At 44.9% G+C, this 21,805-nt stretch overlaps 1 protein-coding gene, 1 non-coding gene and 1 pseudogene across 7 annotated transcripts; 1 reads left to right on the forward strand and 2 right to left on the reverse strand.

Moving 5' to 3' along the window:
* The first annotated feature begins 526 nt into the window (after nucleotides 1-526).
* Nucleotides 527-13,404, forward strand: LOC110508946 (divergent protein kinase domain 1A). Of its 5 annotated transcripts, XM_021589872.3 has the most exons (6): nucleotides 527-939; nucleotides 1,049-1,132; nucleotides 5,914-6,048; nucleotides 7,901-8,008; nucleotides 11,173-11,349; nucleotides 11,564-13,404. In XM_021589872.3, the coding sequence occupies exons 2-6, from the start codon at nucleotides 1,079-1,081 to the stop codon at nucleotides 12,374-12,376; spliced, it is 1,287 nt and encodes a 428-aa protein (XP_021445547.2). In that variant the 5' UTR covers nucleotides 527-939; nucleotides 1,049-1,078; the 3' UTR covers nucleotides 12,377-13,404. The 5 variants fall into 5 exon arrangements, with proteins under 5 accessions (XP_021445547.2, XP_021445549.2, XP_090081200.1 ...); XM_021589874.3 differs by lacking the exon at nucleotides 7,901-8,008; XM_090225074.1 differs by lacking the exon at nucleotides 1,049-1,132 and having other exon boundaries at nucleotides 544-939.
* On the reverse strand, nucleotides 13,215-17,164 carry LOC110508948 (large ribosomal subunit protein uL18-like; annotated as a pseudogene). The gene is made up of 6 exons (XR_016492894.1): nucleotides 17,059-17,164; nucleotides 16,363-16,613; nucleotides 15,480-15,681; nucleotides 14,471-14,646; nucleotides 14,051-14,128; nucleotides 13,215-13,791 (listed from the first exon to the last, which is right to left on the reverse strand). The product of XR_016492894.1 is annotated as a large ribosomal subunit protein uL18-like (transcript).
* Nucleotides 14,842-14,965, reverse strand: LOC118944907 (small nucleolar RNA SNORA26). The gene has a single exon (XR_005040311.1). It is a non-coding gene; the product is annotated as a small nucleolar RNA SNORA26 (small nucleolar RNA).
* Nucleotides 17,165-21,805: the final 4,641 nt, after the last annotated feature.

Here is a 21,805-nt window from a genome sequence, read left to right on the forward strand (position 1 = left end):
CAGTTGATGTCAACAACCCTCATCGAATATTTAAAAAAGGACAACAATAATGAGATGTATCCATTACAGGAGATGAGATGTATCCACCAATCCAAAGAAAGGATAAGGCGGGAGCGAGACAGCCAGCAATGCCGCTTTGTGGACAATGACTCCCATTGTAAAGGCAGACATGTAATCTTGGCACTATATTAATCATCTTTGACCCACTAGATACATTTGAAAATGAAGACAGGACACTTTTCCACCCACGACCCACTTAAAAATATATATGTTTTACTGTCAGAACCTGTCCAAGTATTATGATCTACACTTATTGTTTAGTCCCACCTAGACTACATATCCAGCTTGTGAGCCCACAACTAAATTCTAGTGTGCATAGTGGACATGGCAACCTACTATTCTGGGATACTTTTGAAGTATAGCTGTAGTAGACTTGCCTATAGTTATTCATATTTGTAATATTATTTTAATTCCAATCAAATATATTAATTAATCAACCGTCCACTTGTCGGCGCTATAGAGAGCCATACACTATTCACCTCTGTTACTATAAATCGTCCTGTAACGTTGTGTTTTGTTACATTGTGTAACAATGAAAGGCTGAAACCTTGTTGCTTTATATGACTGCGAGCTGCTGTAACAGTTACATTTGATGGCAAATCCAAGCATTCATGAAATTCCGAATTAGTGAGAGAGATGAGTTATAATTTATAAATGTATAATGATTTCATAGAAATTCAAATGATTTCATAGGGAAAATTTCATAGGAAATGTGATGGTTATGCATTGCTTTCACGGAGGAGATCAACGCTTTTGCGTCGCCAAAAAATCGTCCCAGCGCCTTTATTTTCTGTGGTCTTTCTTGTGAGGTGGTGATCAGCAGCTGCACGGACAAGACAGCAGTTCAGAGACAGGCTTTGGCTGTAACTACACGAAAGGGTAACTAAGAATAACTGCAACGGATATATTCAGTGTTAATAGAATCTGCCTCGAACGCATAGGAACGCACTGAAATGCATTCTCCATTTATTTGGATTCTCTTTCGCAGCTCCGCGTATGGAGATGATCTATTCTTGTGATGGCGAGGCGTCTGTTTCCACGTGCCTGGATAAATAAATCGTTCTATTTCCAGGTAACAGTTCTAAACCGTTTTACAATTTTATATTGACTGGGCTCAGTCTACAATTTCTCGAGCAATATTACGCACGCGGGACACAGTGCACCCTCTTAAAATTCTGAAGGGACTCAAATGTTGGTTTTGTAGTAGCCTATACAGTAAGGCCATGTATGCGAGGACAGCCACGAGCTAGACATTTAGAGATTGAAAATACTGTTTTGCTGTAATGCATATTCTTGCATGCTGCCATGAAGTGCGTCAATTTGGTTTGGAAAAATAGGCTACCCCAAAGAACTGGCAGAAATAAATTATGCCAGACTCTGTAATATGATGTTTTAGACTATGGCTATAGTCTACACTATAGCTTTATACACTCTTATTGAATGTAGGCTAATTCATTGGCCCAATGTAGTCCTGCGATCCTATTTTCATAATATTGTTTTATATTTCATTACAAATTGGTGATGGCGTAATAACAGGTCACGTCCAACAGTAAGGGGTGGATGTGGGTCACCTTTGTCCCTGCCTGAGGCCACCATTTGATTTACGTGTATCCAGTGCGACAGCAAGAATAATCCGCTGTACTGGATAATATGGCTGAACTAAGGGTTTTGGGCACTCGGGGCCTGCAATTCCACTACACCATAAAACGCTTAGTGGGAAGAGGGAGAGAGGGGCCACCCAGTGTGTGTATATGTGTTTCTGTCTATCTGTCAGTTTGTTTTGGGTTGGATAGTATAAAAGTTTATCTCACTTGGATGTGATAGAGTTGCTTGTGTACTCAGGCTTCGCATCACTGCCCTATCACGATGGTTCCCAAGCCATCACTGTGGTAATGTTGACATTGCTCTCAATGTCTGATAGGCTTGCTTTGCTTTTGTTACATATATCATGGAGACTTAGCTAATATGTAACTTATTCAAGCTCCTGAATACATTTCTGACTACTGGCTGTAGGGGTGTGTTGAGGGCATTCAATAGCAGATGATAATATTGTATTTCCATGTTTAGCTGTACTTAACAGTTGTTCCACCATCTGCTGAAACACAGCATGTGGTGTATTCAGAGAGGGGAAATGTTCTGAACATTGCAGATATAATCAGAACGAATAGAGCACACACTGTTCAATCTGACAGACAATCATATCTGTTCTACAATACACATTTCTATCTGAATGTTCTGTAACACTACATCCTCCTGAACAGACCCTTGTTAGAACAAGATTACTACTCTCTGTAGAATGTGGCCTCTTGGCAGGACGGTCAACAGAATACGCCTGCTACAGTGATTAATGAGGTGACCATAAATCCAAACAGCCTTGACCGGACCAGACACCGGAAATGTAAACGTGGCTCAGCAAATCCATTTATTTATATATATTTCTTCCCATAGAGGCACTTTAGTTAAGCAGTTTCAACCTTTTGTCTGTACTTTCATAGGATTGCAGACACTTTAAATGTAGTATAGCCAGAGAGATTGGAGTATAGCTGTTGTTTTTGCTAGTTTAGATATAAAAGGATCCTTGACTACTTATTAATACAAGTGGGTTGAGAGGTTTACAGAGTACTCAGTCCACCACCTATCTGGCACCAAACCCCTTTTCTGTGTTGCCAGACTGTCATAGCAACAACGCTATTTGTTGGCAGGCCATGTAAGTTCTTCACAATGCAAAAGGTTTGGCTGCCATAGGCACAGTACTATTTGATTGCGAAGGGAAATACTGTCTGGCATAGGGTCTTTATGACATCTAACAACCTATGTTCTCAGCCACATCAAATGATGTTTCACCCTGTGTGAATTCCTGAGCCCCCCCCCCCCATGTTTTCCTGAGGTTAACACCACTTGCTAGCATCTGGCTAGTTATTTTGAGCAACGCAAGGTTATAAAAAAGTTTATTGACAACACACTAACACAGCAAGGAAATACTGTGTTTACTCAGTAGTTAAGAGTTGCCCTTAAGAAGCAGTTATGAGAGAGAGCAACAGAGAAATAGATAGCAAGGAGCAGTGTGGGAGTGAGCAAGGCCAATAGCAAGTGGTATTATTTCCGTCAGTGTAAAGACAGTCTGTGCAAGCTGCACAGACTAACCCTCGGCAAAGGAGGTGTTTGAAACAATAAAAGGTGATATTACTATTTTTACTGCCACTGCATTATGAAACATGCGTTAGTGGATGTGACCCGTGGTGACTTAAGTGGCAGGCGTGGCTTATGCAGTGATGCTTTTACTGTAGAGCTAGCCCTGGCCTGGAGTAGGGGGGTGCAGGGTATCATGACAGCCTTTATTGCATAATAGTGTCAGGGAACGTGAAAATGGCATACTGTAGACCCTTAGAAGCAATGAGCTGTAGGATAAATGTTACTCACACATGACAGCCGCTAACTGTCTATGAGTCAAAGTGCAACCCAACGGCGTGAAGTCTTTTAAACCTATTATTATTTGCATTATTGTTGCATAACACGAACACAATTAGCATTTTGGCACCTCATTGACTGCAACTGTTTTACTTATCAGACGGAAGCTAGTAGATGTGCAATTTTGATCTCACCTGTTTCAACTTGTGAGACTGGAGTATTATTACTGCATGCAAACCAAACACATCGATCAACACTTTGCCTCACTCACCCCTATCTGAGATATCTACTGCAGCCCTCATCCTCCACATACAACACTGGTTCTGCCAGTCACATTTTGTTAAAGGTCCCCAAAGCACACACATCCCTGGGTCGCTCCTTTTCAGGTCGCTGCAGCTAGCGACTGAAATGAGCTGCAACAAACACTCAAACTGGACAGTTTGATCTCAATCTCTTCATTCAAAGACTCAATCATGGACATTCTTACTGACAGTTGTGGCTGCTTTGCGTGATGTATTGTTGCCTCTACCTTCTTGCCCTTTGTGCTGTTGTCTGTGCCCAACAATGTGTGTACCCTGTTTTGTGCTGCTACCATGTTGTGTTGCTACCATGCTGTGTTGTCATGTGTTGCTGCCATGCTATGTTGTTGTCTTAGGTCTCTCTTTATGTAGTGTTGTGTTGTCTCTCTTGTCATGTGTGGTTTGTCCTATATTTTTATTTCATTTATTTATATTTTTAATCCCAGCCTCCGTCCCCGCAGGAGGCCTTTTGCCATTTGGTAGGCCATCATTGTAAATAAGAATTTGTTCTTAACTGACTTGCCTAGTTAAAGGTTAAATAAAGTTTTAAAAAGTTATCTTGTCAGATGATATGAGACCTGTGACATAGCCATTAGCCCAGGGCTTGACTTGGGCAGGAGATCACCGGAGCTGAGTATCGGCACCTCAAATGTTCTTCTGCTTGAGTTCAGTCAAAATCCACACACTAGCATACCAATTAGTGTGAAGCAATGTATTGTCATGGCAATGGGGCAGCCCTTAACGTCCATCCCTGATTGGGTATGCAACATTAGTATGCTAGTATGGACATTTGAACGTAGCCTATGTCTGCATACATGCCACAGCTGAAGTCATAACTCAATTGGTTTACAACTATGTCTCGAGTCTTCTATTACATTAGGACCAATCCAACGCTTAACCCCCGAACTCTGTTGTTTAGTCTCAAAGGGACATTGTTGGGCCACTGTGGTTATGAGATCAATAGCTTGAATATGTGTGACCCCACCATCACTGTGGAAACTACAATACGGCAGGTAGCCTAGTGATTAGAGCGTTGGACCAGTAACCGAAAGGTTTCTAGATCGAATCCCCGAGCTGACAAGGTGAAAATATGTCATTCTACCCCTGAACAAGGCAGTTAACCCACTGTTCCTAGGCCGTCATTGTAAATAAGAATTTGTTCTTAACGGACTTGCCTAGTTAAATAAAAGGTTAAATAATGTAATAAAAAAACTGCTGGGCTGTCAGTTGTTGGTCACATGACGGTGTTGATTAGGAAGTATTAATGAGTATACTGCCATTGACCAGGCCGGCCTCATTTTTCCGTCTCATGGCTAAATGGGGCATGTTTTTTTATGTTCTCGCTCCATTGTTTTGTACTGTAAGTTGTGTGTGTTATATTTAAAGTCAGTGGTTCCCAACCTTTTCCGGTTACTGTTCCACCAACTGAATTGTGCTCTGCCCGGAGTACCCCTGATAGGCCAAGTACCCCTGATAGGTCAAGTACCCCTGTGGATAGGCCAAGTACCCCCGTGGATAGGCCAAGTATCCCTGATAGGTCAAGTACCCCTGATAGGTCAAGTATCCCTGTGGATAGGCCAAGTATCCCTGTGGATAGGCCAAGTACCCCTGTGGATAGGCCAAGTACCCCTGTGGATAGGCCAAGTACCCCTGTGGATAGGCCAAGTACCCCTGTGGATAGGCCAAGTACCCCTGTGGAAAGGCCAAGTACCCCTGTGGATAGGCCAAGTACCCCTGTGGATAGGCCAAGTACCTCTGTGGATAGGCCAAGTACCTCTGTGGATAGGCCAAGTACCTCTGTGGATAGGCCAAGTACCTCTGTGGATAGGCCAAGTATCCATGGAGTCCTTGTACCCCTGGTTGGGAATCACTGTTATAAATCATAACAGAATAGCTCACCTTAACCAGGTCATGAAATTAGTGAAAAATCCATTGTTTCTGATGCATTGACAATCAAATAACATCAACCAACTGAACTTAATATACAAATAGTTATATCACATGGTGTGATGTTTACTATGTAGGGTAGGTGCTCGGCACATTATAATTTCACAACATTACATGGTAGAACTCGTTGACGCATGCTCATGCATTTAAAGGGAATGAAGCAATCAACCAACCGACTTTCTCTGTTTGATCCCTACAGGCTCGTATCTCCTTTGTGCGCGTGAAATACCTGTTCCTCACCTGGCTGACAGTGTTCGTGGGAGGCTGGGTGATCTACGTCCAGTATTCCAACTACACCGAGCTGTGCCGAGGACATGAGTGCAAGAACTCCATAGTGAGTACAGACACATCTGACATATCATATTCATGACCAACTTTCATATTGTTATGCTTTAATTGATAGACAGTCGTTAGGGGGAACAGAAATGACAGGAGGAGTGTGTCAAACAGGCTATGGGACAGATTGGAATGACTACATAATATGGGGGTGGCCGATCGGCGGTACTAACTGCTGGACCAGCCAGGTCACGACCCAGTTCAACTGTGATACTGGAACATGTGTTGGTTTCTTAATCCATTCTTTTACTTTTAGATGTGTGTGTATTGTTGTGAATTGTTAGATACTACTGGACTGTTGGAGCTAGGAACACAAGCGTTTCGCTACACACGCAATAACATCTGCTAAATATGTGTTATGTGACTAATAAAATGTGATTAGATTTTTAGTAGTTGAACTAGCACTGCTGTAGTGCAGAGCAGGAATCATTAACTAGATTCAGTGGCGGGACGATTATGTTTTCCTGAGTGGATGGTCAGGGGGCCAGAGCAAATTGACCTCAAGAAGCCCATTATGTTGAACTGAAACAGCATTTCAAACCTTGCTTACATTTGTATACGTTTCTCTTCTATGGGAATACTTTGGAACAGATTTCCAAAATGTAAATAACTTGCAGCTGATTTGCTGGTGTTTTTATGGTCTTTTATGTCCAAAAATGTAAAAAAAATAATAAATCATACGCGGGCCAAATTCGGCTCGCGGGCTGACGGTTGGGGGACCCTTGTGAAGAGCATCACCCATACAATATCACCCATTTTTATACTCCACTGTTTTGACATCATCCATCTCATTCAACCGTTGAGGGTTAGAGCACTGAGACTTATGAAGCTTACAGACACAAAGGCTCAAAGACAAGCTATTTGGCATTCGGACCCTTGCTGTTACCAGAACTGCTACCACGAGACTGATTTCATTCGTACTTGGCTAAACACTGCCACCCAGTGTTCATGTAACATGCGAGCGTCAAACAGAAAAATAAGTTAGTGAAAGGTCTTTGGGGCGGGCCTCCCGGGTGGCGCAGTGGTTACTGCAGCGCCAGCTGTGCCATCAGAGTCCCTGGGTTCGCGCCCAGGCTTTGTCGTAACCGGCCGCGACCGGGAGGTCCGTGGGGCGACGCACAATTGGCCTAGCGTCGCCCGGGTTAGGGAGGGCTTGGTCGGTAGGGGTGTCCTTGTCTCATCGCGCACCAGCGACTCCTGTGGCGGGCTGGGCGCAGTGTGCGCTAACCAAGGTGGCCAGGTGCACGGTGTTTCCTCCGGCGCATTGGTGCGGCTGGCTTCCGGGTTGGATGCGTGCTGTGTTAAGAAGCAGTGCGGCTTGGTTGGGTTGTGTATCGGAGGACGCATGACTTTCCACCTTCGTCTCTCCCGAGCCCGTACGGGAGTTGTAGCGATGAGACAACAATTGGAAACCACGAAATTGGGGAGAAAAAGGGGTAAAATTAAAAAAATATATAAAACAAAATAAAAAAATAAATGTCTTTGTGGCAGTTAACTTTCATCTTGAGTGAAGTTTGACCAGCTTGATCATTCCCCTCGGTTAATGTAATGCACAGGTTATAACAATATAACAATATAATATAGGTCACAGTTGTAAATGACAACTTGTTGGTTAAATAATGGTGGAATAAATAAAAAATTAGCAGACGCTTTTATCCAAAGCAACTTAATCATGCTAGCATACATTTTACATATAACAAACCCTCAACAAATAAATAATGAAGGTTCTGACCATAGAAATAAAACAATAAGATCACTAAGATGAAAATCTGTCACAAGTGGTTTAAGCGCTATGGTATTGAGTAAATAAATGGAGAGGAAAAGACTAACACCAACCATCCACTTGTCAGTGTGACAAATACAGGAGGGGCATCATTGACGGCTCGGCCTGCAGCAGTCTGTGTGACAAAGACACCCTCTACCTGGGAAGATGTCTCTCTACCAGCCCCAACCACCAGGTGAGGTAACAGACCCTACCTTTGACCTGCAGGGGTTACTGTAAATCAAATCAAACTTTATCTGCCACATGCGCCGAATACAACAAGTGTAGACTTTACCGTGAAATGCTGACTTACAAGCCACTAACCAACAGTGCAGTTCAAGAAGAAGAAAATATTTACCAAGTAGACTAAAATAAACAGTAATAATAAAAAATAACACAAGAAGAATAACGAGGCGAAATACAGGGGGGCACCGGTACCGAGTCAGTGTGGAGGCTATATACAGGGGGCACCGGTACCGAGTCAGTGTGGAGGCTATATACAGGGGGCACCGGTACCGAGTCAGTGTGGAGGCTATATACAGGGGGCACCGGTACCGAGTCAGTGTGGAGGCTATATACAGGGGGCACCGGTACCGAGTCAGTGTGGAGGCTATATACAGGGGGCACCGGTACCGAGTCAGTGTGGAGGCTATATACAGGGGGCACCGGTACCGAGTCAGTGTGGAGGCTATATACAGGGGGCACCGGTACCGAGTCAGTGTGGAGGCTATATACAGGGGGCACCGGTACCGAGTCAGTGTGGAGGTTATATACAGGGGGCACCGGTACCGAGTCAGTGTGGAGGCTATATACAGGGGGCACCGGTACCGAGTCAGTGTGGAGGTTATATACAGGGGGCACCGGTACCGAGTCAGTGTGGAGGTTATATACAGGGGGCACCGGTACCGAGTCAGTGTGGAGGCTATATACAGGGGGCACCGGTACAGAGTCAGTGTGGAGGCTATATACAGGGGGCACCGGTACCGAGTCAGTGTGGAGGTTATATACAGGGGGCACCGGTACCGAGTCAGTGTGGAGGCTATATACAGGGTGTACCGGTACCGAGTCAGTGTGGAGGTTATATACAGGGGGCACCGGTACCGAGTCAGTGTGGAGGCTATATACAGGGGGCACCGGTACCGAGTCAGTGTGGAGGTTATATACAGGGGGCTATGGTATTGAGTAAATAAATGGAGAGGAAAAGACTAACACCAACCATCCACTTGTCAGTGTGACAAATACAGGAGGGGCATCATTGACGGCTCGGCCTGCAGCAGTCTGTGTGACAAAGACACCCTCTACCTGGGAAGATGTCTCTCTACCGAGTCAGTGTGGAGGTTATATACAGGGGGCACCGGTACCGAGTCAGTGTGGAGGTTATATACAGGGGCACCGGTACCGAGTCAGTGTGGAGGTTATATACAGGGGGCACCGGTACCGAGTCAGTGTGGAGGTTATATACAGGGGGCACCGGTACCGAGTCAGTGTGGAGGTTATATACAGGGGGCACCGGTACCGAGTCAGTGTGCGGGGGTACAGGCTAGTTGAGGTAATATGTCCATGTAGGTGGGGGCGAAGTGACTATGCATAGGAAACAAACAAACAGCGAGTAGCAGCAGTGTACAGGGGGGGGTGTCAATGTAAATTGTCCGGTGGCGATTTTTATGAATTGTTCAGCAGTCTAATGGCTTGGGGATAGAAGTTGTTGAGGAGCCTTTTGGTCCTAGACTTGGCCCTCCGCAACCACTTGCCGTGCGGTAGCAGAGAAAACAGTCTATAACTTGGGTGACTGGAGTCTCTGAAATTTGTATGGGCTTTTCTCCGACACTTCCTGGATGGCAGGAAGCTTGGCCCGTGATGTACTGGGCAGTTTGCATTACCCTCTGTAGCGCCTTACGGTCAGATGCTGAGCAGTTGCCATACCAGGCAGTGATGCAACCGGTCAGGATGCTCGCGATGGTGCAGCTGTAGAACCTTTTGAGGATCTGAGGGCCCATGCCAAATCTTTTCAGTCTCCTGAGGGGAAAAAGTTTTTGTTGTGCTCTCTTCACACCTGTCTTGGTATGTTTGGACCATGATAGTTCGTTGGTGATGTGGACACCAAGGAACTTAACTCTCGACCCGTTCCACTACAGCCCCGTTGATGTTAACGGGGGCCTGTTCAGCCTGCCTTTTCCTGTAGTCCACGATCAGCTCCTTAGTCTTGCTCACGTAAAGGGAGAAGTTGTTGTCTGGGCACCACACTGCCAGTTCTCTGACCTCCTCCCTATAGGCTGTCTGTTGTGTTGTCAGCAAACTTAATGATGGTGTTGGAGTCGTGTTTGGCCATGCAGTCATGGGTGAACAGGGAATACAGGATAGGACTAAGTACACACCCCTGAGGGGCCCCAGTGTTAAGGATCAGTGTTGCAGACATGTTGTTGCCTACTCTTACCACCTGGGGGCCCGTCAGGAAGTCCAGGATCCAGTTGCAGAGGGAGGTGTTTAGTCCCAGGGTCCTTAGCTAAGTGATGAGCTTCATGGGCACTATAGTGTTGAACGCTGAGCTGTTGTCGAGGAACAGCATTCTCACATAGGTGTTCCTTTTGTCCAGGTGAGAAAGGGCGGAGTGGAGAGCGATTCAGATTGCGTCATCTGTACTGCAGGGCTCTACGCTGACCAGGTTGTTGAAAAATGTAGGCGCTCACAAAGAAATGTATGAGCACAATGAAACATATGAGATATTAAAACTAGAATCCTTAATTTTTCTAGGCGCACTGGTGCTCCTAAATTAAAGCAAAATATTTAGGCGGATATGCACTTGAGGCGGCAGGTAGCCTAGTGGTTAGAGCATTGGGCCAGTTGGATCGAATCCCCAAGCTGACATGGTAAAAATCAGTCATCCTACCCCTGAACATGGCAGTTAACCCACTGTTCCCCGGTAGGCCATCATTATAAATAAGAATTTGTTCTTAACTGACTTGCCTAGTTAAATAAGTTTTTTTTATTTTTTATTGAGCCCTGTACAAGCTATTGGTAGCACTGTAGAGCCCTGTACTGTACAAGTAGTCTAAGTACAGATCCAGGTTTTGTAAAACCAACCTTAGATCAGTGCATCTTGGGACAACCTACTACAACCGGGACCTACAGCCCTAATGTCGACTCAAGAAGGCACTTCAGCAAGTTCCAGTATGTAGCCAATGGTTTTATTGAAGGGTGTGGTGTCTTCAGTAGAAGTTCACTATAGTATTTCCCACGCAGTCAGTCCAGAAGAATAAGTCAGAACCATCGGTTCTTCTTATCGACTGTAGGTGTATAATAATGTAATTCTACTAACTTGGGTGTGGTTGTCCTTCACGTTCCCCTTGCCTGGGCCCTCAGGTTTACACAGGTGGTTGGGGTGACGTGGACGGGGTGATCCGCTGCCGGGTGGGGGAGGTGCTGCACTATGAGCTAGGAGAAGAGCCGGAGCCCCGGAGGGAGGCTGCAGTCTTCGACAAACCCACCCGCGGCACGTCTGTGAAGAAGTTCAGAGAGATGGTCTTCAATCACTTCAAGGTTCTGGAACTCCTGCTGCTTTGACTTTAGTATATGCTGTGTCACAATGGCAACAACAGCATAGCATTACAACTATAATTTGTATTTTGTTGAAAGTGATTTTGTTATTTCACCATCAGTTTTACCAAAATCTCCAGATTGAGCATGAGAACATCACCTTAACTTCTTTCTCTTTTCTTCCTACCTCCACTTCCCTAACTCCTTCCGTCTAAAGTCAAAGTTGGGCGAGCAGGCCAACCTGGCCAGCCTGGTGACCAAGATCCTCACCGTCGCCGACGGCAACAAGGACGGGCACGTCTCCCTCCCTGAGGCCCGTTCAGCCTGGGCTCTTCTCCAGTTGGATGAGGTGCTGCTGGGCCTACTCCTCCAGGACCGGGGCCACACTCCTCGGCTGCTGGGCTTCTGTGGGGACCTGTACGTGACCGAGAGGGTCCCCTACGGCCCCCTGTACGGTCTCGGCCTCCCCTGGCCACTTGAGGCCTGGGTCCCCAGTGAGGCCAGACGCAGCATGGACCAGTGGTTCACACCCTCTTGGCCCCGCAAAGCCAAGATCTCCATGGGTCTCCTGGAGCTGGTGGAGGACATTTTCCACGGCAACTACGGCAGCTTCCTCATGTGCGACCTGAGCGCCAACCATTTCGGCTACACGGACCGCCACGACCTCCGCCTCACTGACCCCAGGGCCATCGTCTCTGAGGACGCGTTCCGGCGAACCATGCGCGCGCTGCACTGCGAGAAGGACGACGACTGTGTGCTGGGGCCGGACTGCCGGACATTGTGTGACATGGCTCAGAAACGATGCAGGGAGGAGGTGACCCAGCCCAACCTGGCCAAGGCATGCGGGGCGCTGAGGGACTACCTTCTGAGAGGGGCACCGTCAGAGCTGAGGGAGGAGTTAGAGAGGCAGCTGTACGCCTGCATGGCCCTCAGAGGCTCGGCAGGACAGATGGACATGGAGCACTCCCTGATTCTGAACAACCTCAAGGCCCTGCTGTGGAGACAGATATCCCATACTAAAGACTCATGATGAGGGGACAACACAACCGAGTCCTCAAATACTTAAAAGGCAAGATTCACCTATTTTGAACATTATTGTGTTTGTGCATCTGAGTGATGTTCTATCGATTCCAGGGGTTATTTCATGTGGTAATGTGTCTGAGCTATTGCTGTTCAAGCAGGCAAGAAATACTATAACATTCAAAATGGGTGGATCGTTCATTCAAGACGTACTACATTGTTTTATGTTTTCCTGACTCATTGGAAGAATAATAATTGTAATTCCTGTTCAGGATGCTGGAAAATAACTGTAGAGCTGCTGTTTACGACAGGGCTCATGTAGTCTTGTTTTCCCCTCTTGGAAAAAACAGATGGAACATTTGTGGGAAGTTATGAACTACACAGAAGTACACTTGCACATTTCGGTTTCTTCAATGTGACCAAGGAATCTATCCGAAGAAACAGTATTATAGAGGTCTAAGGTATTGTTCCAATTATCTCCTTTCCAGTGTGCACTTGTTCCCTTCTGATTTGAAAGAAAATGACTGGTATAACAAATATGGTGGAAACTCCCTGTAGTCCATACCTCAACCAATCCAATGCTTTTAGATTTATGGGAAATAGCGGATAGTGTACACCTCAGGAGATATTGGAATGTACCCAGGTGTCGTCCACATCACTGGACATTTCCACCCTCACTTGTTTAATGGCATTGCTGAATCGGCCTATGACGAGCCATTATTCTTGGTTTGTGTACCATGTACATTTTCACTTGTAAGTTTTCCACTAACCGTGTAGCGTATCATGAGTACTTGTCATATACAAGAGAACTATAAAACTTGGAATTAGTCAATCGCGTATGAAGGAGGTACTGTACATGAACTGCTCGCTTTATTCAACTTCCTGTTTCTACATTCTTTCAAGCGCAACTTTTAAAACAGGAAGCCCTGTCCGGTTTCTGAAGGAGCTGAAGCACACAGCTGATTTTGAGGGAACGATGTATGTTTTCTTGAGGTTTGAACCAGCATGATTTTGCACAATAAAACCACATACCACTCACTGTGGTCTCATCTTCATTTCTTTGTCAGCCGAGTTGTGGATTACCCTGACTGTAGTATGCAGTGACAGTCTGAGGAAATGTAATAACCAATACGTTTTGTCATACACAATTACTTGTCAAAAAATAAAGTTTTCCATCAAGTCTATCATTCATTTCCCCAAAATGTCTAACACACGCCACACTGGCAGTATTTCCATAAAGAGCAAAGTGAAGTCATTTGTAATAAATTTATTAAGCCAATGTGCAGTGGTTGTCTTTGGAACGGGCAGTGGTCCCCGTCCCTCTAACCGTCCGCTGCCTCTGCTTCCTGTGCTTGTAGAAAGCTGGCCTTTTTCTGGGCGACGCGGTCCTTTCTCTGTGCCAGCGAAAGTTTGGCGCGGTTCCACCTGCGACAGAAAACAATGCCCCCATTAACCATCAGCACAGTAAACAACAAATGGCAGACCGCTCAAATGTTTTTAATACTACAAGTGGATATACAGTATACAGGTTGCTTCTCTCAGCCCCGTCTTGAAAGGACAATGGACATCAGCCGTTGCAAATGAAGGACCAACTACATTTTGCTCAGCGTACTTTGTATCATCATAAAGAAGCACTACTCCAAAGTGTTCCCAAGCAGAAATCCAGCAACAGTGACAAACCCACCTCTTCTTTTTTGGGTTTCTTTTCGTGGACTGGGTTCTCTCGGATGGCGGTGTGTGCTTTCTTGTACATCTCCTCTACCTGAAAGAATGACACATTGTTTAGACAGAGTTAGAGTAGCGGTTTCGGAACGAGAGTCACAAAACACAGACAAATAACCTTTCAGCGCACTGGTAATTAATCTCGCTTCTCTCAGCCCCGTCTTGAAAGAACAAAAAAACATCAGCTGTCGCAATTGAAGGACCAACTACATATTGCTCAGAGATCTTGGAATCATCCTCAAGAAGCAGCAAATTTACACAGCAAACTGAGAAAGGAGTTGCCAAACCAACTGATATCCTCACACACCAGGAGTAACTACCATCAGTCTGGCAGCATTACACTTCTAATATCTAATTCAGTGGGATGTGCAAACGGACTTACTGTGTCTGGCGTGACTCCGTTCTTTATGAAGCGCGAGAACTTTCTTGTAGGCGTCTTCGTCCTCCTCCATCAGGTAGCTCATGTAGTCCGACACGTTCATGCCCATGATGTGTTTGCGATGCATCTCTGTGTTGAACTCTTTGCCCTCCACGTCGTAGCCAGGGAATCGTTTTGTGCTGAGGAGAAGAGGATGGTGATGTGGTACAACACTGGATTACTTGGGTTGATTTAATGACTTTGAATAGTCAAATAAAACAAGTTTTTCCAGAATCCCATTGTATAATGACAAAGGCCATGTCTTATTACAGGGCCGATGGTCTGGTCTTGATCAATCTTCACACAAACAGATCCACGGCGAAGAGACATGGACACATTGTATCTCCCGACAGGATCCGCAGTGAGGTGTTCAGCCTTCACCACAGGTTTATGAGAGAACTATCATCCTCTACCCCTCTGTGTTGATCATATAGAACACTTCAAGTCTTAGATGGGCAAAAAAGGGGATACATATTCAGCTTTATGCTGCACTTAAAGGGACAGTTAGTGATTTTGATCATGAAGTCATTAATCTACTCCCGCCCAGAGTCCAATGAACTCATGATACCATTTTGACATCTCTGCATCCAGTATCAAGGAAGTTAAGAGTTAGTTTTGCAGACTAACGCTAACCAGTGTTAGTTAGCGCAATGACTGGTGGTCTCAGGAACAGCTGTTCCCATAGACTTTGTCACTGCGCTAACGCTAGTTAAAAACTTCCTCCATGCATACATCGATCCAACTGGCCCAATGCTCTAACCACTAGGCTACCTGCCGCCTCTAAAGTGCACATCCGCTTAAATATTTTGCTTTGTGACTTGAAATTTTAATTTAGGAGCACCAGTGCGCCTATAAAAATGAAGGATTCTAGTTTTAATATCTCAGACGAAAAGACAAATGATATCCACGAGTTCATCTGACTGGTGAATGGTGGGGTAGATAAAGAAGTTAATTGCCAAAATGTCAAACTAACCTGTGAGGAATTGAGAGGCCACCGTCGACAGCACCCTTAGTGCTCCGAACACCTTGTTTCCTGTGGACGTCCTGGCGAGCCCGGCGTCTAGGAAACACGTGAAGGCCCCCGGCTGGCCGTCTATACTCTCCACGTTGAACTCGTCTCCAGTCACCTCCACCTGGCCCTCGTACACCTGATCCAGGCCGAACTTGTTCAGTAGCTGAGGAGACAAAGATGTTTCATTAAGAGAAATATAGTCTAAAATTTAGCAGCAACCCCTGTTGACAATTCATATCGTCTAATCAATAGAATCTTGACAAACTGAAAATTCATTGCATTAACTGTGCTGCTGGATCAGACTCAGTTAAGGAATATCCCCACACCAGCTTACACACCCCCACAAAATCAAAGAGTTCAGTGTATTAGAAAAAAATAAGCATTTGCTAGCATCAAATCTATACACAAAGTCCACAAAGCCCAGGTCTGTCTTGCTTTGTCAGCACAATGATACTGGTTCTGGCTCTGGTGGAAGGGTTTAGTCAAAAGCCCCCAAACCCAACATTAGCAACAATTCCTCTCCCTTCATTTAAAATAAGTATCCTTTGCCAGTGCAGAGCTGCAGATGACTGGCTACACAGGTGCCATCAACACCCTGACATACAACTTCACTCAAGGAGCAGTCATGCCTGTTGAATCACAGTGATGTCAACAATCTACCTCATGAAAACAGAAAAATTAACTGAGAAAAAGCAGAAAATCTTAGCACGCAGTGTGCACGCTTGCGCATATGTGGCCATCTCTATGGGATTGTACAAGGACATGTAGCTATGCATGCTTCTCTGTTTGAGACTTCAGTATGTGTAAGCATGTCATAGGGTGTGTGTGTGTGTGCTACCCTTACCCTGCGGGCCAGCAGAAGGCCCGTGCAGTAGGCTGCAGCGTAATTTGTCAATCCCACGGTGATACCATATTTGAGCAGCTCATGGGAATAGGCAGCAGCGACAATCTGGTCTCCCGTTGTTGAAATCACACCAAGTCTGCACGCAACAGCCCACCAGCAATCACCTGGCAACAGATATCTCTGTTGGAGAACCTCACAATCATCCTGTATTTGGGTGTGTTGTACTTGTTCTTGTCTTGGATGACCAGGCGCTTACGGGCGAAGTAGTCAGTCTTACCCTCTGTCAAAGACAAATCACACCAAACACACAACTGGTTAGTATGCCAGCATTATTTTTTTTATTTATTTTACCTTTATTTAACTAGGCAAGTCAGTTAAGAACAAATTCTTATTTTCAATGACGGCCTAGGAACAGGGGGTTAACTTAGCCAAGAGGACATTGACAATTACAAGACTAACTTGCTTCTCTCAGCCCCGTCTTGAAAGAACAAAAAAACATCAGCCGTCGCAAATGAAGGACCAACTACATATTGCTCAGAGATCTTGGAATCATCATTAAGAAGCAGCGAATGTAACGCACAAGTTGACTGGCTAGTATTCACCATTAAAATATGCCAATTAAACACTGTTTTAAAGTCTATTGAGTCCGTGGTTCGTAAATGTGCATTACATAAACAAAATGGTATGATTATTCACCTCGCCTTCTCCTGAATTTCACCTGGTATCTCTTGAAGTACGCCTTACTTTTCACTACTTTCACGAAGCCCTGTGGAGAGGAGAGGTGAGACAGCTGCCATTGCATATTTCTGGTGACATATGGGTGTCACTCACCTAACGTGCAATACATATTACTGAAGTGTACGATCTCCATGGAACAGCTAGCTGTTGAAACACTTTTCTTCAGACTGGTCGCCAATTGGCAAACTTAACTTGCTAGGTAACGTTAGGACTTTCAAGCAAGAGTATCGACTGACGACTTCTTCACACAATGACCAGTTTCATTCGCATGGAAGATAAGCAGGTCGATATATTAACAACAAACACGTTATGCAATTGGCATGACATTATTTATTACTAGGAAATGTCAAAGTAAGGCCTTTGAGCGCCATATCACCACGCTGGAACCTAGCATTCAGCTGACCGGTGAAAGTTCATATCACAAATCCAACGTCATCCATTTCAAAAGAAACAAACACCAGACATAGAAATGCACAAGACAAGTAATAGCATAACATGTTTAATGTTGACAGTATATGACGACAGTATATTTACCATTTTTGCAGTTTTTCCAACTTCTCAGTTGACAGCCTTTTCCAGAGAGCTGGTAAAATAAGCTGACGTTGCAGACAGGATATGTGTTCTTGTGAATAGAAACTGTAATGCACGCCACCTAGTGGATTGGAGGAGAAATTGTATGAATATTAACAAAAAATATAAAATAAAATCGGCTTCAGGTGAATGACTGGGCAGAGGCTACAATATTAGTCATCACCCATGGATGTTCTTACCATGGGTGATGATAATAAACCATCACAGAGTTTCAAGTTTTTATGTCAAATGTAACCTTTATTTAACTAGGCAAGTCAGTTAAGAACACATTCTTATTTACAATGACGGCCTACACCGGCCAAAACAAGTGCACAGGTACAGTGAAATGCCTTTCTTGCGAGCTCCAAACCCAACAATGCAGTAATCAATATCAATGTAGCACTAAAAATAAAAAGGTAGAATAACAGGCAGTATAAAAACACACCAGAAATAGAAATAAGAAACAAAGGGTCATTGTCCTGGCTGACATTTACCAAAACACCAGCAGAGGGCAGCAGCAACCCATTCCAGTGGACAGTAGCCCAGCCCTGCAGTATGTGATCTGGGAATGAGGCATTTGGGTTCGTGGCGCCTTAATTGGGGAGGACAGGCTAGTGGTAATGACTGGAGCGGAGTAGGTGGAATGGTATCAAATACATCAAACATGCAGAGGGCATTCGCTAATTTCCAGCCATTATTATGAGCCGTCCTCCCCTCAGCAGCCTCCACTGCTCACTACTTATGCTAGGCATGGCATTCCTGAAAGTCCAATAACAGTGTTTAAAAAGGATGTAGCTGTGCATCAGAGAGGACTGGTGAGAGGAGCAATAGGAGGATGGTCTCATTGTAATGACTGGAATGGAATCCATAAAACGGTATCAAACACATTGAACATATGGAAACCACATGTTTGACTCCATTCCATTATTCCACTCCAGCCATTACAATGAGCCTGTCCTCCTCTTCCCACCAGCCTCCTCTACTACACAGTGGTATTCAACTCTTACCCTACGAGGTCCGAAGCCTGCTGGTTTTCTAATGTACCTGACAAGTAATTGCACCCACTGGTGAACCAGGTTCCCCCCTTATTAGAGGGGAACAATGAAAAAAAGCAGTGGAAGTGCTTCAAGGTCATGAGTTGAATTTGAGAGGCCAATAGCCTATATACTTTGTACTGTTTCAAAGGAGAGTACTTCTTCCTTTTTGGATAGGTATAGATTAGATCAAGATGGGGAGACAGAGTTACTGGTCATAGAGCAGGTTTTAAACCCATGCCCAAAGGGGCTATGTGTAGACCCAACTTGGCAGCACTACCACCAGACCAGACTGCCACTGCTTTAATTTAATTGTTTTTATGCTGCCTTCTGAAATGAATTAATTCATATTTTGAAAAACAAAAAAAAGTAATCTGTTGTTAATGACATTTTTAAATAGACTGAGTATAAGCCATCTGAATTGAATAGGATGTTGTGATATTAATCACAACCTCATGCTCCTTTGTAAACTGCATTGTGAAACATCATGACTCATGAAAAGTGGGATTTTTTAGAACTAACCCAAGATAGACCCCAACCTGTAGTTTCCAATGGGAGCAAATTAATCCTAGTGGGCAGAACAACCAAGGAGGTGGGCAAAGCCAAGCATGAGTTAGCGAGAGCCTATTGGCACATTCTAGCGTGTACAGTATTAGCATATTTCCATATTTGCATATTGGTCACAAGCATTTCGCTACACTCGCAATAACATCTGCTAACCATGTGTATGTGACCAATAACATCTGCTAACCATGTGTATGTGACCAATAACATCTGCTAACCATGTGTATGTGACCAATAACATCTGATTTAATTGTATTTCATTAGGGAACGCCAACTCTGTGAAGTGTGAGTGTGCAATAACTCAATTCACCCTTGCACTCCTTCTAAAAAACACAATTTTTTTGAAACTTTGGCAAAGGGTAAAGTCTACAAACTTAGTCCACTCTTTTTGCAACATATTCTAGTTTTGGAAACAGAAAACTGTACTGAGATCAAATGTTTCATCAATGAGAAAATTAGCAGAATGTCGTACAAAATAAATCTCGCCCCATCTTCTCCCACTGCCGGCCACTGGGCTTCCTCTCATCGCCATATTTGGTGGTGAGTGAAAACTCCAACCGGATCCTTCACATTTAATCATTCGGTGAAAAATCTGCTTCATTGTTCTATCTGTGACTGAACTAGCTGGCTAGCTGAATTATGTTAGATTTCATCCTCATAGAGCCCGCCAGTTTGTAGTCTGGCAACTGAACACTGAACCCCTGCTCTATTTGGTTGCCCATCAGTATCTGCTCTGCTGTCCTAGAGAGCGATGGCAGGGACAGCCACGGTATCTGCTCTGCTGTCCTGGAGATCGATGGCAGGGACAGAAAGAAAGAAAGATAAATAAGATAAAATATAAAACATTTAGATTTCTTCATCGCACTATGAGTTTGTTCAAATTTAGCCCTATCTGTAGATCACTCAACCCCTAAAAAGGAACCAATGTCTTCTCCTTTTCTGGATAAAATGACTGATAAGATCTTTCTCTCTCACTCTCAGTGAGAACATCACTGCTGTCATTCAGTCACATTGGGTCCTAGTGAACAGGTCACTGCCATTCTCAAGCTCTGTTCTGCAGAACTGGTTTCGCAAGAGATAGCAACTGTGAAAGGAGAGCCGGACTACCCCATTTGGGGCCCCAGGGGACCAACCTTTTTTGGGGGGTGAAAACAGATAACTTCATGCATTTCAACAAATTGTGTGTTGAAAAAATGTTTTAGAATGCTATTCTACACATTCTACACAGGCTATGAGGAAATGTACAGTTTTAAAGCTAATTTCCTGCAATTCTATACTTTTTGCAATGGGTCAGAGAAAGAATGTGCTGTTTTATAGCTTATCTCATGATATTGTTCACATTTCCTGCTATTCTACACATTTTTCCATGAGACTGAGTGATAATTTAATAGTTTTAAAGCTAATTTTCTTGTAATTCTAAAGATTTTGCTATCCTATGGTATCTGGGGGTCCCCAACCTAAAAAATATTTTGGTTGGTAGCCCCCTTGAAGGTCAGGGGCCCTGGGGCACGTGCCCTGAGTGCCCATCCAGTACAGTCCAGTCATCTTGTAGTGCCTGTAATAGGCCTAGGTGGTTGAGTGAGAAGCCGCCCATGGTTGACTGGTGCTGCAGCAGAACAGACATATCTTGCATAGTATGACTGGGGATGCAGAACGTCAATTCAGTGGAGTCACGGTATCTGCTCTGCTGTCCTGGAGAGCGATGGTAGGGACAGCCACGGTATCTGCTCTGCTGTCCTGGAGAGCGATGGTAGGGACAGCCACGGTATCTGCTCTGCTGTCCTGGAGAGCGATGGCAGGGACAGCCACGGTATCTGCTCTGCTGTCCTGGAGAGCGATGGCAGGGACAGCCACGGTATCTGCTCTGCTGTCCTAGAGACCGATGGCAGGGACAACCACGGTATCTGCTCTGCTGTTCTAGAGACCGATGGCAGGGACAGCCACGGCATCTGCTCTGCTGTCCTAGAGAGCAGTGGCAGGGACAGCCACGGTATCTGCTCTGCTGTCCTGGAGAGCGATGGCAGGGACAGCCACGGTGTCTGCTCTGCTGTCCTGGAGCGCGATGGCAGGGACAGCCACGGTATCTGCTCTGCTGTCCTGGAGAGCGATGGCAGGGACAGCCACGGTATCTGCTCTGCTGTCCTAGAGACCGATGGCAGGGACAACCACGGTATCTGCTCTGCTGTCCTAGAGACCGATGGCAGGGACAGCCACACCCAGTTAAGTAAGCAAGGGTAAATTCTAACTCTATAAGAAATTAGTTAAGGTTTGCCAAAATTGGTTACCTATTGGAATGCAGTTTTAAAAATGGCCACATTGCAATACCCATACTAAGTATACCACTTAGAATGCATGTTCAATACATTGCTTCATACTAAATGGTATGCTAGTGTGAATATATTGGGACAGAGTCTCCCTTGACATTGAAGCAGCCATGCCCAGTCTGCTGATCCAGCTCTTCCCTGGTAGGGCCGGTGGTGATGAGTAGAGACCATTGACCTATATGTGGTAACCTCACCCAATGAGCACTCTGCTTT

This window comes from Oncorhynchus mykiss, chromosome 28 (genome assembly GCF_057628025.1).
Source record: "Oncorhynchus mykiss isolate SJ-2025 chromosome 28, ASM5762802v1, whole genome shotgun sequence".
Taxonomy (NCBI): domain Eukaryota; kingdom Metazoa; phylum Chordata; class Actinopteri; order Salmoniformes; family Salmonidae; genus Oncorhynchus; species Oncorhynchus mykiss.

Excerpts from the sequence above, each read along its gene's own strand:
- LOC110508946 (XM_021589872.3), top strand. The coding sequence starts at position 1,079 with ATGGCGAGGCGTCTGTTTCCACGTGCCTGGATAAATAAATCGTTCTAT. Across the intron at positions 6,049-7,900 it reads ATGAGTGCAAGAACTCCATA|TGTGACAAATACAGGAGGGG; the intron begins GTGAGTACAGAC and ends TCCACTTGTCAG. Across the intron at positions 8,009-11,172 it reads CTACCAGCCCCAACCACCAG|GTTTACACAGGTGGTTGGGG; the intron begins GTGAGGTAACAG and ends CTGGGCCCTCAG.